This window comes from Balaenoptera borealis, assembly GCF_965194805.1.
Source record: "Balaenoptera borealis genome assembly, chromosome: 12".
Taxonomy (NCBI): Eukaryota; Metazoa; Chordata; class Mammalia; order Artiodactyla; family Balaenopteridae; genus Balaenoptera; species Balaenoptera borealis.
This window is the reverse complement of record NC_138869.1, coordinates 70,376,385-70,395,945: the sequence shown is the minus strand read 5'-3', so window position 1 is coordinate 70,395,945 and position 19,561 is coordinate 70,376,385. Positions and strand designations below refer to the sequence as shown.

Genomic DNA, 19,561 nt, shown 5'->3' with positions numbered 1-19,561 from the left:
CTACCTGTCTTCTCATGTCAGGTCCCCAGGGGGCACCAGCAGCCCAGAGAGCCCAGGTGAGTGGCTGGGTCGGCACCACCGGTACCCAGCGGGGCAGGCCCAGCGAGGGAACCCCTCCTCTACAACAGGACCCAGAGCTGAGCCTGGAATGGGCCCAAGGGCCTGGCTGCCTCCCAGGCAGGAATTCCACAATGGGTATGGTCAGGACCTTGCCCGGCAGCAGGGAAAGCCTTCCTGGCAGGTCAACTCACCATGTGATCACAGCCCCGATGGGCAGCCACCCCTCCACTGCCCGTACCTTGCACCCCTCGCACGCGTGAACACCGTAGTGGAAGCCTGATGCCTTGTCCCCACACACCCGGCACTCCATGTTGAGGCTGCCACACGAGGTCCCGTCGCAGCCCATCTGCAGCTGGTCCAGCAGCGAGGGTGGAGAGCAGCTCCGGGAGAGGTCTGCAGACACACAACACAGGGAGAGGTCGGCAGACACACAACACAGGGGCGGCTTTGTGTTCTGCCAGGCCTGGGGGCCTGGGGAGGTGACCAGAGCCCGCAGGGCAGCCCAGGTGGCGGGGTGGGAATCACACAGTCTTGGCTCAGCCACTTAAGGGCTATGTGACCTCTGGGAGTCAACCTTTCTGAGGATCAGCCTCTACATCTAGAATGTGGGGTCAATGACAGCTTCTCTGGGTGGAGGGCGAAAGTGTCCAAAGCATTTCCCCCAGACCCAACACCCAGCAAGTGTTCCAGAAAGGCAGCTTACTATCTGGGCTGAGTCAGACCTGCCTGGGCTGAGCTCACTGCTGGCGGGGAGAGGGCATGCGGGGGATGGTTGTGTTTTGGGAGGAGGGGAGCAAGAGGGAAGAAGCAGAGAGATTTTCTTTAGACTCCTTAGGAAGTGGCTCCCTGGCTTAAGAGACTCCACTGTGTGGGCCCACAGGGGATTGTGTGAAATGTGTTTTGTGGAGGCTACAGAAGCGCAGGCCTCTGCAGAGCTCAGCCCCCGCCCCAGAAATCTGATTCCTGCACGGACTCCTGAGATGCTGCAAAGGATCTCTCAAGAAGCTCAAAGTCATTCCCACGAAACTTCTTGCTAGAGCAGAAAAAGCAGAAATCTCAGTCACTATGACCAGGCGGTGGACTGAACTTCCTCGAGTGTTTTCCCGTTAAACGTACAGACGTCTGAACCCCGTGTTGAGTGTCGGCGAGGAAAGCAGTTGGCCACAGGCGACTTCAGGGTATTTGTGCCCTCAGGTGACTTAGTAAGAATGGCTGCGGGGTCTCTCCTGAATCTCTCCCCTGGACGCTCAGAAACGAGCCCTTCCCTGGGAAAGGGGGCCTGACTGGGCCCGTCTCTGCCCCCAGCCCAGTGCCCCTGTGTGACCCCACGGGCTGCCTGCCCTGCCTCTGCCAGGCTGGCCTGCCAACCTGCTATTCTCTGCTTTCTTCCTGACGACTGAACAACCTCCTCAGGGGCAGGGGCCAAATCCCCAGACCAGAGGAGCAGTGGCTTAGAGCAGACAGCTCCGCAGGGAGACCCAAGCCACGGCGGTCAGCCCAGACTTAAGGTTTTCCAGGCCTGCGTTCCACCCTCTCTACAGTATGGTCACTGCACAAGAGCCTGACTCCCCACGATGGAGCTACCCCCAGACCAAAGCGTACTCCACTCCCCCACACCTTCCTCCCAGCTCTCCCGGTGTCCCCTGGGGTCCTAGGAGTGACAGCAAGAAAGCCTCCAGCCACACCCCACCCCGCCAGCAGGAAGGAGCGCGAGCACCAGACCCCCGGGCTGGGGAGGGTAGGGGTGACACAGTCCCTGCTTCCTGAAACAGCCTGGCCTGTCACAGAGCTTTAGCTCTCAACTTCAGTCACTCCAAGGGGTGTAACCACGCCCGCCTCAGCCCGGGGACAGGGAGAGCGGGCGCCCTCGGCTCCTGCGCATGCGCCGCGGGGAGCCGGCAGCCTGTGGGGTGGGGGTGGGGCCGAGCCCTTCTGGTCTCCTCAGGAGCCTTTGTGTTCACTCAGCGTTGGACGCCCCGCACCAGGACATAAGGGCCTCGGGGCAGGGACTCTGTCCACAAGGGCGATGCTGCTGGACGCGGGGCAGGCGCTCAGCGACTCTGGACTAAGTGGTCCTCAAGCTGCCTGGGCGTCCTGGCTTCAGCGCCCGGGGGCTGGAGGGGCCACGCAGGACCCGCCGTTTCTGCCGGCGTTATCGCGGGGACAATGGAATTCACATTACCGGCTGCTGGGAGAAAACGAGATAACATGTAAAACCGCTCTGTAGAGACCTGCGCAGATGCCGGGCAGGGAGGGTTTCCGGCACTTCCTCCCCCGATCTGTGTGGTCTGTGTGCATGCTTGCTTTCTGGCACTTCTTGTAAGCGGTGTTGTTTTTGTGGTTTGCACGTCTGCCTCCTCTGCTAGACTCTGCACGTCTCTACTCACATTCCCCTTGGATCTCAAAAGCCACCTCCTACACTGAGTCTGGTCCACAGTGACCTATCATCCCAGTCTGTTCCCACCTCTTGGTGGTGCCTTCCTCGTCCCCCTTGTGGCCCTGGAGGCCTGGCAGGTGTCTGGTCACTTGGTTGCTGTTGGTACGGCACGTGGCAATGCCACCCTACCTTTTCATTCCACAGACATTTGACGAGCACCTGCTGTGTGCAGAGCGGGAGTCAGACCCTGCCCTCAACCAGCTGAGGTAAGAACACTAGGACACAAGGTAGCGAGTGGCAAGGCCAGCGGTGGGGCAGGCAGCGTGGTGCAGGACTGGGCGTGAGGTGGTCAGGGAAGGTGACTGCCCCCCTCTCTGGGCTCAAAGGTCAGGGCTTCGATGACCCCCAAGTTGGCTTCCAGGTGCTCAGAAGCAGCCCGCCTAGGGGGTGAGAATGGCCTCAGGAGCCGCACAGCCTGAGTTCAGGTCGGGGGTCTGAGGCTCACAACCCAACTCTGCTCTCTGGGCCTGTCTCCTCCTCTGCAAATGGAGGTGACAGAAGCATGTGTCTCAGAGTCACCGTGAGGAGCAGAGGAGTTAACAGAGAAAGTCCCTGGACCTTGGAAGTGCTGTGGAAATACCAGCTTAAGTTAGGATGAGGCTTATTAGTATCAGAAAGCTGCAGTTCTGCAGCTCCCAAGCGTGTGCCCACACAGGCAGGGGCCGTGCCTCTTCCTTCCTCTGGCCGCTTGTTCTTCTTTCCCATGGCTTCACAGAAACCCAAGGTGGGGGAGAAGGGTCCTCTGCTTATGAGGCCGGGAGAGCCCCGAACAAGACCTAGGCTCCTCTCACTTCTGGCCTGCCGCCGCCCCCTGCTCACCCTGGAAGAAGCCAAAGTGCTCAAGCCCCATGCACCACCGAGGCGGCCGGAGCTCTGGATTGTAGGGAGAAGCCCAGGGTGAGTGTCCCAGGGGGGCCCCAGTCAGGAAGAGCAGCAAACTGGACTGGGGGCGGGGGGCGCGGAAAGAGACCCAGGGCAGCGTGGGGGCCCTGGGCGTGTCCTGCCCCCCAGGTGGTGGACGGGCATAGGTAGTCCGGGAAGCCTGGGGTGGAAGGGTGATGGGACAAGGCCCCCCCGCCCCCGCCGCCTATTTGAGGGGAATAAGAGAACTCGAATAACTGACACACGAGGCAGAAAGAGGCAGGGGAGATGAGGGGCTGGGGCGGGTGGAGTGTATGTATCCTACAGGGGTAGGTTTTGTTGTCGGGTGCATGTGTGTTGGGGTATCCCATCACTTCGTGGTGAGTTTTCCAAAGATAAAGGTTCTCTTTCTTCCTTGTTGACCACCTGGCTTAAGACTTTATCCTCCAATCACCATCACATCCTACCCAAAAGTAATGATGGCAGAATGCTCCCCATTCAAGGGACCAGCTTCTGAAGGTCCCCCCACCCCATGACCTCTTAGCAGGAGACTGGGCTTCCGAGAGGCCCTCGCTCCCACTGGGAGCCCCTGCCTCAGGGATCCTCTGCCTCAGGGACCCCCAGGCATGCTGGATGGAAGACACCCTGAGCTCGCCCTCTGAGGGCTGTCTGCCTGCAAAGCCACTCTCCTGGGCCAGCCCAGGGCCAGTCCTCTCACCTGGCCTCCTCCTCTGCTCTCAGGAGATGCCCTTGCTCACCTGATGGCCATCATCTGGGCCCTGAGCCCCACCTCTGAACTTCTGCCCCAGCCACACCCTGCCTGCCTGGCCTCCCAAACCCCTCCTGAGGGCCTGCCGCTACCAGTCCTGGGAGGGAAGGGGAAAGAACCAGCGTTTATCAGGCCCCCACTAAGTGCCGGACGTGTTAGTGTCTTTATGCTCATTAGTATCATTTCAAATCATCTTGGAAGACAGTAACTGCCATCATTTAAAGGTGAGGACGCTGAGGCTCAGGAAGTTATGGAATCTGTCCGAGATTACCTGTCCAGTACGTGGTGGGACTGGGATTTGACCCTAAATCTGAGTCCCCGCAAGGGCTGTGTGTTTGAAGCAATTAACACCTCTTTTTTAGTGCACGCCTACTGTGTTCCAGGCCCTCTACTGGACGCTTTACACCATTAGCCTCACGTGACCCACAAAACAACCCTTCAGGCAGGTCTTCTTAACGCCTGTTTCATAGGTGAGGAAACAGGCTCAGAAGGCTAAGTGACATGCTGACAGTGGCTCTGATGGCTAATTTTATGTCAGCTTGGCCAGGCCATGGTACCCATGGAATCCAGCTTTTGGTCAAACACCAGTGTGTTACTGTGAAGGTATTTTTTAGGTGTGACTGACATTTAAATCATGAGTCTCCACAACGTGAGCAGGCCCCAGCCAGTCAGTTGAAGACCTGAAGAAAATAAGACCAAGGCCTCCCCAAGGAAGAAGGAATTCTGCCTCCAGGCTGCCTCAGACTTGAGCTACATTATCAACAACCCCAGGTCTCCAGCCTGCTGGCCTGCCTGCAGAATTTCGAGTTGCCAACCCTCGCAATTACATGAGCCAATTCCTTAAAATAAACCTCTCTCTTTCTCTCTCTCTCCGCACACACACACACACACACACACACGCACGCACCTCCTCTTGTTTCTGTTTCTCTAGAGAACCCTGACTAACACAGTGGCAGTGTGAGAACTATCACCCAGAACCATCCAACCCCTGGGGCTGAGCTCTAACCCACTGCACTCTGACTTTCCGTATATGTGTGTGTGCGTGTGTGTACGTGTGTTCATTACTACTAATCAACAGTTCGTGATTATGATAAACGATGAGATGCGTCACTGCCAAGGATAACACTATGCCATTATTCGAATGTTTGGACTCAGCATAAGCACTACCCTTGTCACGCAGAGAGTGAAGTATCAGTTGCACCATCTCTGATTACAAGTTCAGCAAACAGACACTATTGACCTTATTCACGTCATTAGTGTAGTCGAGAGTTCTCCTGCATATCTAGTCTCCATCCCTGGAGATAGGTTGTTGTCATAGCTGTGAGGGTGGCCCAGAGGGAACAGCCCTGTCTATTTACTTTGCTGGCAGAGCCCCAAAGGCAAACAGCTTCTGAAGTCAGGGCCAATTCTGTAGGACTCCGGGGCTGGGTTACCAAGCAGCCTCCTTACTTCTGTTGGCCTGTCGGCCTGGACTGTGGGCTCCTCAGGGCAGGCACTCAGCCTTACCCTTCACTGGATGGCTGACCCCTGCTGGACACCCACCAAGCACTTGCTGACTGAGAGGAGACACCAAGGCCAAGAGGAAGGACACTTTATCTTCCTCAGCCCTGCGCTGAGACCCCTGACTTCTTTCTTGGGTGTGACTGGGACCTTCATCACTGACGCAAGACAGGAAGAGGGTGGGAGTGGGAGGTGAACGCTGGCTCAGCTGCCCCTGCCCAGCCGGGGGACCCGGGCACGCGAGCTTCCTCTTTGCTGAGCGCTAACGATGAGGCCTGTCCTGCCCGCCTCCTGTGGGGGGGGCGGGGAGGGGCTTGGCAGGTGCTGAGCTTGGTACAGAGGTGCACAGGGTCAGCGCAGAACCTCTGGAGGGTCAGAAGGAAAGCAAACTGTGCAGCCTTCCTGCTGTTTCAGGGCTTGAGACTGTGCCTCATCCTCATGGGTCCCTGAGGGGACTCCAGAGGCCAAAGTCATAGACTCATGGGGTGGGGCAGGGAGCCAGCACGTGCTGACCAGCACCTGTGGCGTGTCACATGCCACCACTGACTCCTCACCAAGCTGGCCCTTGAGATGGGCAGGATGCAGCTTTTTTTTTGGGCCGCACCACGCAGCTTGTGGGATCTTCCCCGACCAGGGATTGAACCCGGGCCACCGCAGTAAAAGCCTGGAATCCGAACCACTAGACCACCAGGGAAGTCCCAGGATGCAGCCTTAAAAGGCAAAGAGCCTGAGATTGGAGAGGTGAGGGCACTGGCAAGGACCACAGTCCACAGGGGCAGATCTGGGATTCTAGCCCTGGGTTGTGTGATCCCCAACACAAGAAGCTCTATCTCCAGGGCCCCTCACCTGCTGGCTTTTTTTTTTTTTTTTTTAAGAAAACAACAACAACTAATTTATTTTACCCTTTTAAAGAAAGTAATGCATTTGCTTTTTAAGTTATGAGAATACTGCAGGCTTGGTGAGAAAAACACGTAAGGGCACACAGGCAGCATCTGACAGATCCCCTCCACCCACGATCCTGCTCCTCAGAGTAGCCTCACTAGCTATTTGAGTGTCCTCTTCCAGTGCCTTCTAAGATATATAAGGATTTTTAAACAATGGGATCCCCAAGTTGTCAGGAACTTACTTCCCTCTCAGTATACACAGACCTAATGACTGCAGAGCATCCCACCGTATGGCTCTACCACAGTTTATATAACTAATTCCCCACACATGGGCACTTTCTAATTTTCTGCTATTATAAGCAGTGCTCCTGTAGATAAGTGTGGAAATCTCTGTGCATGCTGAGCGAGCATTTACACTGGATACATTCCTAAAAGAGGATCTGCAGGGCCAAAGGACTGCACGCTAAGTAGTAATGGCCTGCACTGCCCAGCTGCTCCTTCCACCCTCAGGGACTACTGGAGGGCCACGTCCTCACCCTCTGGCCAACCCAGGCCTCGCTGCCAATCTGACAGGCTAAACGACACCTCATCTGAAGATTCCTTCTTTGACTATTGAGTAGACTGAAAAATGTTTCATGTTTTCTGGCCATTTGTGTTTGTCCTGCCGTGAATTACCTGCTTCTGTTTTTCTGGTGGGGGGCTTGTCTTGTAGAATTTTACATACTGTGGCTTTCACCTATTGATTAGGTTAAACAGCCCCCTCCATTTCAATTACTGAACAAGTAAGTCTTTCTACCGCCAATTCATCCATTTATTGATAAACGGAATCTATTAAACACAACATCATACACAGCACTGTGAGACTGGCTGGGCAAATTCTGCCCCAGACATCTCCCCACGTGCCCTAAATCCCACCAGTACAGCTCCCTGAGATGCCATCACCATGCCCACCTCGCCTGCTTCTGCACCAGCTACCACACTCTGGTCTGCATGCAAACAGCCTATCATTTGGGGATACGGTCCCCACAGCGTGTGTAGGAAACCCCAGGACAGGACACCACACTGCAGGTACTTCTACGTGCCTGGGCCAGCCGTGCGGGCAGTGTGGGCTAGGGTAGGCAGTAAGGCCACCAACCCCAGGGCCCTCTCTTCCCCTTCCACTCTCCCTTGGTGTCCTCAGTGACAACTCTAGCTCATTCTTAGCTCCCAGTGTCTCCCCTCTGCCTCCTAGGCCTCCCCGCTTGTCTCAAGTTCAGGACAGTGTGAGCAGGTCCTGTGTGCAGGTCAGGCATTCATTCCTCTCTCCTGAGAAAGGTTGGGTCTGCAAAGCCATCGGCCAACCGACAGGGAGTAGGTTACCCTGGGGGATAGGGGATACCTTCTCTCAAGCCCTGAAATCACAATGGGCCTCCTTTGGTCGTTCCAGGGTGTCTGGTGGGATCAGAGGGACTGGATGATGGCTCTCCCCTCACCCTACCCCACCGTGTGCCCTGAAGAGGAAGAACCTCTGCAAAATCCCGGGACTCTGCTTTGTAGGTTCAAAGCAGCAAGCAAGGCCCAAGGATTCAGGCCTCTCTTAGCTGCAGGCTCAAGCAGGAGCCTGTCCCACCCCAAGAGCCCCCACCCTGCCTTAACTCCTGACACCATCTGCCTCCTTCTCCCCATGCAGACACAGGGAGCCAGAGCTCATCTTTGTGGGGCAGACCTGCTCCTCTGCTCCGAATCACCACTTGTGGTCAGGATCCCCTTCAGCTGAAGCCAGCAGCAAAATCAGGATGCCTCCCGCCCCCGGCAGCACATCCTCTAATGACGCTGAGTACCCTCTGAGGGAAGGGAGCAAGGACCAGCCGAATGTGCTGGCACTCAGGTGGAGGGAGCAGGAGAGAACTGGGACCATGGGGCAGGGAGCAGGGAAGGGGCGGCGGCAGCAGCAGGGAGAGTCAGGGGCTGAGAAGGGGTGCAGCGTCTGGATGCCCTTGAAGGTGGACATAGCATGATGATGATGATGAAGATGAGGACACCACAGTACAAGGTACCAGAGGAAAACGTCTACACTGCTGCTGGCAGTAGATAAAGGGGAACCAACAAGTTAGACAAGAGAAGCTAAAATCTGTCTGGCTGCACAAAAGTATGATTAATTCCAGTCATTCTCACTAAGTGCTTAGCATTTGCCTAATTACAATGCACCTTGATGATGTGTAATTAGTACCAGATTGAGTTGTGTGTTCTGACTGATCCTAACAATCACAGGTACAGATGATCTTTCTGGCATGTTGTTGATGCACATTTGTCCTGGATCCCTTGTGGTAGGAGAGGTGGAATAATAATGATGACAACATGCATTACACAGGCTAACTCATTCCATTCTCACAGAAGCTCGTGTGCACGTCCCCTATAATCCCTGTCTGTTTTACAGGGAGAAGGGGTGCAACTTGCCCAAGATCCTGCAGTTGATGAGCAACAGAGCAGGGGTGTGACCCTGGGCTGTCTGGCTCCAGTCCTTAACCACCCTGCTGCCCTGCACCCCATGATGATGCTGTTAGCAGAGGGCCAGGTTCCCTGTCCCCCAAACCCCATCTGTGCTCTCTCTGCCCCGTGTCCTCTGCCTGCTCCCCCTTACCTGTATAGCTGCTAGAAGGAAGTGAGTGCCCTGGTCCCCCATTGAGCTCTGGGGCTCCTTCTGCCTTTGCCATTTCCTTTTTCTCCTCCTCTTCCCGGACCTCAGGGGCTTCCTCCGGTGGCTGCTCCATGGCTGATTTCCCCTCGGCACCACGCCTGCAGGCCCGGTCATAGCTCTGGCATCTTCTGGGTCTGAACACAGATGGACCTCTACAGGGCAGTTCCTGTCAGCCTGGGCAAAGAAGAGATGGAGAGGTTGGGGAGGCAGGGAAGAGGACGAGAGGGGGATGGAGTGGGGCAGGATCGAGGGCCACCATCTGGGGGGACTGGAGGGGTGCTTCTGCTGCCCCTGGTCCCGCAGAGCAGGAGCGACTCATCCCTGCAGTGCGAACTTCTAATCCTGCCATCACAGGTCACTGCCCCTCCACCCTTTGCCCACCGGGCTCTTGTGGCAGGTTTGTGGGGTTCAGAGCAGCTTCCGTTAGCCAGATGGGGTGATACACCCCTGTGCCACCCTTCCCGGCATCCTGCTCTTTGAGCCTCCTGAACCTACAGGAGCCACATGAGAATGACTTGAGGGGCTTTTTCAAATTTTCCAGTCCTCTTGGAGATCCTGATATGCATCAGACCTCCCAACCCCCATCCTGTCCCCACCAGCACCCAGGCCCAAGAATCATCGCTCTCCTAAGCCACCTTTCTTCAAGGGAGTGGATCCTACCCTTCCTATGTTTGGGTGTGGGAAAAAGACACGAGCCCCTGCCACGCTAGACTCACAGCTGACAGCAGATCTGCAACCAGACGCTCAATACAGAGCCGTCAGGCAAGGGGCGATGCACTCTGTCCTGGAATCTGGGTTACTGGGTGGTGACCCCCATGCCTACATCACCCAGGAGGAGGCAGTTCCAACCCTCAGCAAGTAAAATACTGTCCACAGATGCTGCAGTCAGAGGGGGTAAGGCTATGGGTGCTGTGGGAGAGAGTCCTCCCGGCAAGGAACACCTCTCAAGAATAAGGCCCGAGAAAAGACACTGAGGCAGCACAGTGTCTGTGGAGTGGTGAGGGACCCTGTTGGCTGAGGCGTGGGGTGCTGTAGGAGAGAGGATTTGAAGGGCGGGCTGGGAAGGTGGGTTTTATCCAGGCATGAGCACTTCAAATGCCCTGGCGTAGGGAGTGTGACTAGACTCTGTCCTGTGGTGCTGCAGGCCTGGAAGATTCACAGCAGGAAAGACCTGCTTTAGGGAAATTCAAGCATCTGTGGGACCTTATCTTGGATGTTCTACAGGCAGCTCAAACTCAACCTATCCAAACAGGAGCCACCATCTGGCCCTAAGCCCGCCCTTCTCTTCCTCTGCTAATCTCTACTTTAGTGACCCAAATGCCCAACTACCCACCTATCAAAGCCAGAAGGCGGGAATCATTTGACACTCCACACCCTCTCTCTTCCTGCTCTAGGCCTGCACACTTGGCTATACTGGAATCACTGGGGAGTTTTTTTTTTTTTTTTTTCTTTTTTGGAGGTTTGAACTTGAGTAAGACATTTATAAAAACCTAGACAGGGGCAGTGTCCTCCCCAGCCCAGGGGCCACTAGGCACAGCACAAGAGACTACAAACGCAGCAGGGGAAGGCTGGACACTCAGGGTGTGGGAGTGTAGGCACCTCCACTTCTGGCTCAGGGATTTGGGGAGTAAACAAAACCTACTTGGAGAAGAATTGGGGAAGAAAACCAGCAATTGCCTTCTGCACGGGTGGGGACAGGGAAGGAGGCAGGGACAGGGGCAGGAGCATTTCACATCACTAACCTAACTTGGGAAACTGCAAGGGACCATCTTCGACTGGCCTTAAGAGGAAGACCAGATGGATGATGGGAGAATCCACAGGAGGGAGAGGAGGAGAGGGAACGTGGCTAGGGGGCACCAGCCCCTTCGTTTCTGGGCACAGGAAGGCAGCCAGGGCATCAGGTCCAGGCAGTGACCTCACAAGGACAGAACAGTTTTTGCAGCTTAGAGATCACCCACCTGCCCCCACCCAGCTACTCATTCTGTTCGCTCGCTGGTGTAGGGCCACTCTCCGGCCCCGAGGGAGTGGATGGCTCTTAGCCCTGGGGCCCTGCCTCTTCTGTGCCTCCTCCCTTGGAGGCAGCGCTAGCCCTCTGCCCCTTTGGCCTGGGGCTCCTTGCTCTCAGGGGTGGCGGCAGCCTTCCCTTCCAGGGCAGTGCCTTCCTCGCTGCAGGCACCGATCTCCACTGGGGAGTTTTTAAAAATATGGATGCCTGGGCTCATCCTCAGGGATTCTCATTTGATTGGTTTGGGAAGCAGCTTGGGCATCAGGATTTTTTAAAATTACTATGATTTATTTATTTATTTATTTATTTATTTATTTATTTATTTATTTCACTGCATCGGGTCTTAGTTGTGGCACATGGGATCTTTTGTTGTGGCGTGTGGGCTTCTCTCTAGTTGTGGCACGCAGGCTCAGTAGTTGCGGCACGTGGGCTCTAGAGTGTGCAGGCTTAGTTGCTCCGCAGCATGTGGGATCTTAGTTCCCCGACCAGGGATAGAACCCGTGTCCTCTGCATTGGAAAGCGGATTCCTAACCACTGGACCACTAGGGAAGTCCTGGGCATCAGGATTTTTATTTCTAATTCCCCTGGTGACTGTAACACGCAGCTAAGCTTGAGAACCACTGTGCCACAGCAAAGCAACTTCTAGCTGATGGTAAATCATTCCCTCTTAATCATTCCTTTCCACAAGGCCTTCATTTTCCCTTGTTTGGATTGACACAATGACCTCTTAATTGGTCTCCTAAAGGCAGTTTGGAAATTCAGTGCTAGAGTCTAAGAGCTGGGGAGTTGGGGATCTTGAGATTTGTCGGGGGCATGGGGGGGATCGTCACTGATATGACAGGAGCAGGAAGGAATTCAGTTCACCAAAGGAAAGTGACACATCAAGGGAGGACAGAGGAAGAGGCACCAGAGCAGACAGTGAGGCAGTGGCCAGAGACAGGAGAGACTCGGGACAGCCGGGTGTCTCAGAGACAAGGGAAGGGCTGTTTATTGGGAGGAGTGGGCGGTCAACCATCTCAAATGCTGCAGAGTTCAAGGGTGATAAACTGACACATGGCCACTGAATCTGGTGACTGTGAGGTCATCTTTGACCTTGTTATACAAATTTCAACCAAGTGGTTGGGATGGAAACCTGAGCTCTGAAGAATAAGTGGCAGCAAGTAAGCTGGGACAATGAATAGAGACTAATTTTTTAATGAACATGTCATGGAAAGGAATGTACAAGAGGATGTAGCTTGAAGTAGCAAAGCCAGGAAAACTTTTTTTGGAATAGAGGAGGCTCAAGTAAGCAGTGGCTAAAGGAGAGGTCTTCAGAGAAAGACAGCCTGAAGATTCAAGGGGGAAGCTGGGTCAGGATGACTGATGGGAGAGGAATAATTCAAGGGCACAGGATGAGGAAAATACAAAGTATCGCAGCAGTGTGTATGGGGGTGGTGGTGGCGGTGTGCTACAGCTCATAGGGAATGACTTCACTCTTGTTAGTTAACTTAAGTAGGAGGAATGGTGGTCTACTGTGAGTAAAAGATGGGACTTGAAGAAAGCAAAGAGGCTGAGTGGAAGTACTCTGGCAAACATGATAGGGAATTAGCTGAAGAGAAATAAAAAGAATTATATAGTAGGGCTACGGTAATTAAAACAGTGTGGTACTGGCACATGAATAGATAATCATTGAAAGAGAATACACAAAGTCCATAAACAGATACAAATGCATATGGGACTTTAATGTTATAAAAATGGTACTCCAAATCAAAAAGAAAAGTTGGATTCTTCAATAAATAGTATTGGGACAAGTGAGTAGCCATCTGGATCCCTACTGTACATCTTATACCAAGACAAGGTCCAAATAAATCAAAGGTTTTAAAGTTAAAACAAAAATACATGAATTATAAAAAGTGTTGAAAAGCTAAGTGGGAGAAGAGCCAAGGTGGATACTAAGCCCATAAAGCTTAATGGGTAAAAAAGTTAATAAATTTGATTTCAAAAAAATACAAACTTACTACAAGGTGAAAAAACCATCATAAGAGAAAAAAAAACAACAACCAGATAATAGACTGGGAAAAGTATTTGCAGCTTATCAGACAAAGGGCTAATTGCCCTAAAATAGTTCCTACAAATTATTAAGTAAAAGACCAGCAATCCAATAGAAAAACGGGCCCAGGATACAAAAAATATACACAGAAAAGGTATATACACTTAGTTCTTAAACATATGAAAAAACGCTCAACATCATTCATAAAAGAGAAATGCAAATTAAAACGACACTGAAATATACTTTTTACAATCAGATTAAAACAGATGCTAACACTCATGGGGCTTCCCTGGTGGCACACTGGTTAAGAATCTGCCTGCTAACGCAAGGGACACGGGTTCGAGCCCTGGCCCGGGAAGATTCCACATGCCGCGGAGCAACTAAGCCCGTGCGCCACAACTACTGAAGCCTGCGTGCCACAGCTACTGAAGTCTGTGCGCCTAGAGCCCATGCTCCGCAACAAGAGAAGCCACGACAATGAGAAGCCCGCGCACTGCAAGGAATAGTAGCCCCCGCTCACCGCAACTAGAGAAAGCCCACACACAGCAACAAAGACCCAACACAGCCAAAGTTAAATAAATAAATTATTTATTTTTTAAAAAACCCCAAAACAGATGCTAACACTCTGTGGCTAAGCACGTGGGGAAACATCATCTCACATGTCCCTGTGGAAAGGTAAATTAGCACAACCTCTAAAGAGGGTAATTTGGCTACATCTATCTAAATTACAGGACACATTCCCTTTGATCCAGAGATACCACTTCTCGGTTGTATCTTACAGCTATCCTTCCACTGAAGTACAGTGACATAAAGTATTAGCACAAGGTTACTCATTACAGTATTACTTGACCAGTATGTGTGGGGAACAAGCTAGATGTCCATTAACAGGGGACAGCCATAAACAAGAATGATGATGTTTATGGACTGATTTGGGAGTATCTCTAAGATATATTAATAAGGGAAGAAAGCAATTTGCAGAATGAAGTGAAGAGCTATAGTTTGTGCAAAGAAGATACAATGAAGCTGGATTTGACTGTGTATGTGTAAGACAGCGCTGGAAGGCTACTTAAGAACTGGGAACGCTGGTTGCCTCTGGGGAGGGAACTGAGTGTCTGGGTCACTGATGGGACAGAGATTTTTCACTGTACCTGTTATTTTTATTTTATTTTTAAAAAATTTTTATTGGGGTATAGTTGATTTACAATGTTGTATTAGTACTGTACCTTTTAAATTCTGAACTATAGGCATGTTACCTGTTCTAAAAATAATTTAAATTGGAATAAAATAAAAAAGCAAAACTTACAAACAATAATGTGGAAGATGAGAGGGCATGATCAGCGTTAAATTGCTCAAGTCCTTTTATTTTTCAGGAGACAACTGGAGATGTTGATGAACTTTACAGTTCAGTCAAATGTACACGGAAAAATTTCAAAGGTAACCACTAAGACACCGTAAATAGAGTGTATAATTTCCAAATTATTGCAGCAGAATGGGAAAACTTGGGAGAAGTCATGTAAAATTCTAGTTTTCGGACTGAGAAAGTCTCACAGACGGAGACATTACAACCAAATGCAACGTAGGGTGGTGGATTAGATCCTGGAACAGAAAGAGGACAGTGGTGGAAAAACAGGGAAGTTCCAAATAAAATCTGCTTAGTTTAGTTAATAGCGTTGTACCAGCATTCATTTCTTAGCTTTGGTAAGTTTGGTAATCATTACAATATTTCGGTAACCCTAGACTTTTTTCAAAATAGAGTTTTTAAAAAAAGCTTTAAAAAATCTGGCTTTCTGGCTTCTTTTTTGGGGGGGTGGGGGGACTGCACTGCACAGCTTGTGGGATCTTAGTTCCCCGACCAGGGACTGAACCCACACCCTCGGCAGTGAAAGTGTGGAGTCCTAACCACTGGGCTGCCAAGGGGACTTCCCTGGCTTCTCTTGAAAATCGGGCAAACCTGGCCTGCATGCCCCTGGCCCCCTCCCACCCCCACCCAGGGGCTAGGCAGTGGCGGCCCCTTTACCTGGAATCGCGCTCTCCACTGGCAGTGTCTTCACTGCTTCCAGCTGTTACTCCTAGGCTGCTTTACTCATTCACGATGCATGAACTGTTCCCATTTGCAGGGATGTGAGTCCGATTAGCATAAATCGGTTCCGCAAGGATCAATCCCTGATCATCCCTGAGCATTAAACCTGGGAATCACCAGACCCAGAGCAAGGGAAATGCTCAGAGGTGCAGTTCCCGCCACATGGTTCTGACTAGGAATGAGGAACCGCCATCTGGGGTAGTCACTTCCAGCTGCTACCTGGTTCCAATTCCCCTTCTTTCTCACTGAGTCCCCATTTTCTCTGGATCAGCCACGTGCCTAGCTACACACTCAATTTCCCAAACTCTCTGGCAGCTACAGTGTTCATGTGACAATTCTGACCAACAATATGTAAACAGAAATCTAGGGATTTCCCTGGTGGTCCAGTGGTTAAGACTTCGCCTTCCAATGCAGGGGGTGCAGGTCTGATCCCTGGTCGGGGAGCTAAGATGCCTTGCAGCCAAGAAAAACCCCCTAAAACATAAAACAGAAGCAGTATTGCAACAAATTCAATAAAGACTTTAAAAAAAAAAAAGAAATCTACTAGAAGGTCTTCTGGAAACAGAGGTCAAGAGGGTGGGGCAGAAAGGAGGAAGGAGCCGGGTCACCACAGCATCACGGAGCTGCTGAACTAACCCTAGAATGCCTGTCTCCAGACTAGTTGTTAGGTGGAAAAAAAAAATTTTTTTTTTAAATTTATTTATTTGGCTGTGCCGGGTCTTAGTTGTGGCATGCGGGATCTTTAGTTGCAGCATGGATGTGGGATCTAGGTCCCTGACCAGGGATCGAACCTGGGATCCCTGCATTGGGAGCGCAGAGTCTTAACCACTGGACCATCAGGGAAGTCCTTAGGTGGAAAAATGAAATGCCTATTTCACAAGGCACTGTTTGCCAGATTTCGGTTTCGTGCAGTTGAACACAATCCTAACTGAAATAGCAGCAGGATAAAAGAGGAGAGGAGAAGACTGTGGGGAGGGGGTTGGTGACAGCACTGTAAAGGACCTCGGTGATCACCAAGAGCAGTGTGTGACCGTCGTGGCTCGTATAAAATGCTCTACAAAAATTGGCGATTATCTAAATAACAAGGACCACAGACGCTGATTCTTCATGCTCCATAGAACTGAAAAGCCTGGAAGTGGAGGAGGCAGGGGCAGGTGAGTGGTGAGAGACCCTCAGCCAGGCCTGTGGCTGAAGGGGCTCCAGGAGGCTTCTGAGGAGCAGCATCAAGAGGATGGGCAGCACGGTGACAGAAGGGGCAGATGATGGGACACCCTAGAGCCAGAGGCACAGTGGTGGCACTGACCACAGGAGTAAGCGGAGGAGGCTGATTAGAACAAACTGTCTGGGGCTCCGTGTAGCCTGGGTGTCAGTGGACACAGGGAAATCACACAGGCTGTGGTGATGAGAGCCAGGGAGAGAGGGGTGTGAGGACTGCAGGCACACCGGGCAGGAGGAAACAGAGGAGGAAAAACAACACTTCCCCGTACAGATACTCGACAAAATATTTTCTCACACATTCCCTCATATCCTCTGACGCTCTGAGTGACCCTGGGAGATGGGACAGAGGTCACTGTTGGGACTGAATCCTGGAGGGAGGGGCAGGAGCTGACTGAGTTCCCACTGCATGGCAGGCTCCGCCCAATCCTCACAAGTCCCCACAAGGCCAGCCCCGTGGGCTCCCCTGGGCAGATAAGGAAAGTGACAAAAAGCTCAGGCCCGCCTGGCCTGACAGGCGTCTCTCAGAGAACACGCTAGAGGACGCAGCAGAGGACCATGGGGTGCAAACACCGCAGGGCCCGAGCCCAGCCCGGCCTCTGAGGAGCTGTGCGCACGGGGCCACCTTACACACCTGATGCTCCTGAGCCTCAGCTTCCCTTCCACATATCAGCTGGTAGAACGTTCTTTCACCACGACCAGAGGAACTCTTCTCAGTTTCTGGGGTGCAAGTGGTGGCCTCTTGAAATCAGATGTGATGCTGGGCTCTGGCTAGAGTTTGGGATTTGGGGCCAGGGTCTCTGGACTCCCGGTGGATGTTCCTTCCCAGCCCGAGCTGTCCCTTCTGTTTGCGACCTCTTAAGGACAGCAGCTGCAGGGGGAGGGAAGCTGCAGTCTGGCTGCTCTAAAACCCACACACATCCCTTGGGCTGTTGCTTATTTAGATGCAACCCCATGCTGGGGCCCATCCCTGCAATTTGCCGGAAGCCATCCATTTTCACACAGCCCTGGGTGCTCCATCTACAGCTGAGGTCTGCCCCTCTCCCCAGCGCCTGCCCCCACCGCTGGTCTCAGCTCGCCCAGCCAGGAGCCGCTTTATTCCCTAGGCCCTCCCCCTGCTCACCGGGCCGGCCCACAGGCTGGGTTTTCACAGGTAGCTGCCACCACAGCCTCCACTCTCCCTGCAGTGCACCCTGTTCCCTTCTTCCTTCCTTCAGTCCTGGCACTAAAAATAGCACCTGGCACTAGGTTTAACCTTTATGTGGCTGAGAAACCTTGGTTTTTGCTTTTGCCACCCCCCCCAGCACTGTGCCAGTGCCAGAAACCCTCTGACTGTGTCACAGCTTTGCCCCACGTAAGAGGCTGGTGCTGTCCTCAGGACAAGGGTCCTGCAGCCAGAACGACAGGGGTGCTGCTCTGCGGCCCTTGCACAGAAAATGGAGTCGCTACCAAAAGAAATTCTTACAAAAACAAACACCTGGGCTACTCTGATTCTGGCATTCACACACGTGTTGTGTGTATACACGCTCACAAAAGCCTGCCAAGCAAGCATTCCACCCTCTTGCCCCTTCTAGGAGCTAAAGTTGGGCAAGGGGCACGACTCTATCCATTTCCCACTGGGCAGGTAGATTTCATGGGCAGAGATAGTTAGGGGCTTAACCCAAATGACCCAGAGCTCCAGAGAGGCCTGGTCTGGGGCTCGAGCGACCAAGCCACCTGGGGCCCTAATCCTTCCACCAAGTCTAGTCATCCTCGGGAAATGGAGCTTCCCTGACACCCAGCAGCAGGATGTATGCTCTGAGTGGGGTTACTCTGTGTCAGGGCCCATTCAGCTGTGATGCATCCTGTCAGGCCTCTCCCTGCACCACAGCCTAAGGTGGGTCACAGCTCCAAGCCTCGGGTCCACCACCTCCATCACAAAGGTACCAGCTTCCAATTCTCCAAGGGTTTATAGTACACCAAGCTGTGTGTATACTGACACATCTAATCCTCACAATAGCCCTAAGAGTCGGGTGCTATTTATTATCTCCATTTAACTGATGAGGAAACTGTGGCACAGAGAGGGAAAGTAATTGAGTCAAGGTCACACAGTAACTGGAGGAGCAGGATTTGAGTCCAGGCAGGTTGGCTCCAGTCTTAATCACTATGCTGTACCTTGCATGTGGTGCTGGGTAAGACTGGACCAGAAGCTGGTAAGTCCTTGCCCTGTTGGATCTGGAAGCTGCTCTTAGCCTCAGTCTGGAGCCATCATCCCTGAATCCTCTGTCTAGATGCCAAGAACCGCTTCTGTCAAGAACACCCTGGTTAAAGCCCTTCTGAATACTCCCTGCCAGAAAATGACTGCTGTGTGCTAAAGACAGCCATAGGCTCCGGTCCTCGGCTCCCTCCCCAGCGCATCCCACTCGCCTCACGTGCAGCATCACTCTCTGAACACAGAGGCTCGCACCAGCCTCAGCCTGGAATGCCATCCCCGCCACTAGCTAAGGCCTACTCTCCTTCCAGACCTGCCTGCACCGCCTCCTTTAGGAAGCTCCCCTTGACTAGTCCTATTCTGTTCCTTCCTACTGCAACCCTGACCCAGGCTCTCCAGATCTGCGGTTACCACATCAAACTGCAACGTCTGTTAGCTGGTCTGTTCTCACCACGTTACCAGTTTCCCACACCATGCCCTCTATCTATCTTGCAGAGGTAGGTCCCCGGCACCTCGCACGGTGCCAGGCATTCAATGGGTGCTCAACGTACACTCCTTGAATGAATAAACAGGCTAAAAACATTAACCTCAGCCACACTGTGTCCAGTTGTAACAGTTGTCACTATATGAGTTTTCACCTATTACTGTATTACTGCCCTTGAGATGCAGCGAGTACCCTGCAGAAGTTCATTCCACAGGCTTCTGTATCAGGCCTGGGTTCAAACCCTGGCTCTGTCCCTCCCTCTCTGTGACTTGGGGGAGACACCAACCCTTCAGTTTCTCAGCCCTAAAGCTGGCCTACTACCACATCACCTGAGCGGCCGTCATGCAGATGAGATAGGCACACCGCAAA

General features: G+C 52.7%; 1 protein-coding gene and 1 long non-coding RNA gene across 6 annotated transcripts in view; one reads left to right on the top strand and one right to left on the bottom strand.

Moving 5' to 3' along the window:
• The window catches only part of PPARD (peroxisome proliferator activated receptor delta), an 82,901-nt gene that overhangs the window by 4,840 nt on the left and 58,500 nt on the right, over positions 1-19,561 (bottom strand). For all 5 annotated transcript variants that reach the window (XM_082345099.1, XM_082345098.1, XM_082345102.1 and 2 more), the window contains 2 exons: positions 9,132-9,362; positions 299-453 (listed from right to left, as the gene is read on the bottom strand). In XM_082345099.1, coding sequence (XP_082201225.1) covers positions 299-453; positions 9,132-9,261 — 285 coding nt within the window. In that variant the 5' untranslated portion in view covers positions 9,262-9,362. The remainder of the gene's footprint in view (positions 1-298; positions 454-9,131; positions 9,363-19,561) is intronic.
• Positions 2,257-4,493, top strand: LOC309607062. Its single transcript, XR_014232227.1, has 2 exons — positions 2,257-2,703; positions 3,213-4,493. It is a non-coding gene; the product is annotated as an uncharacterized lncRNA (long non-coding RNA).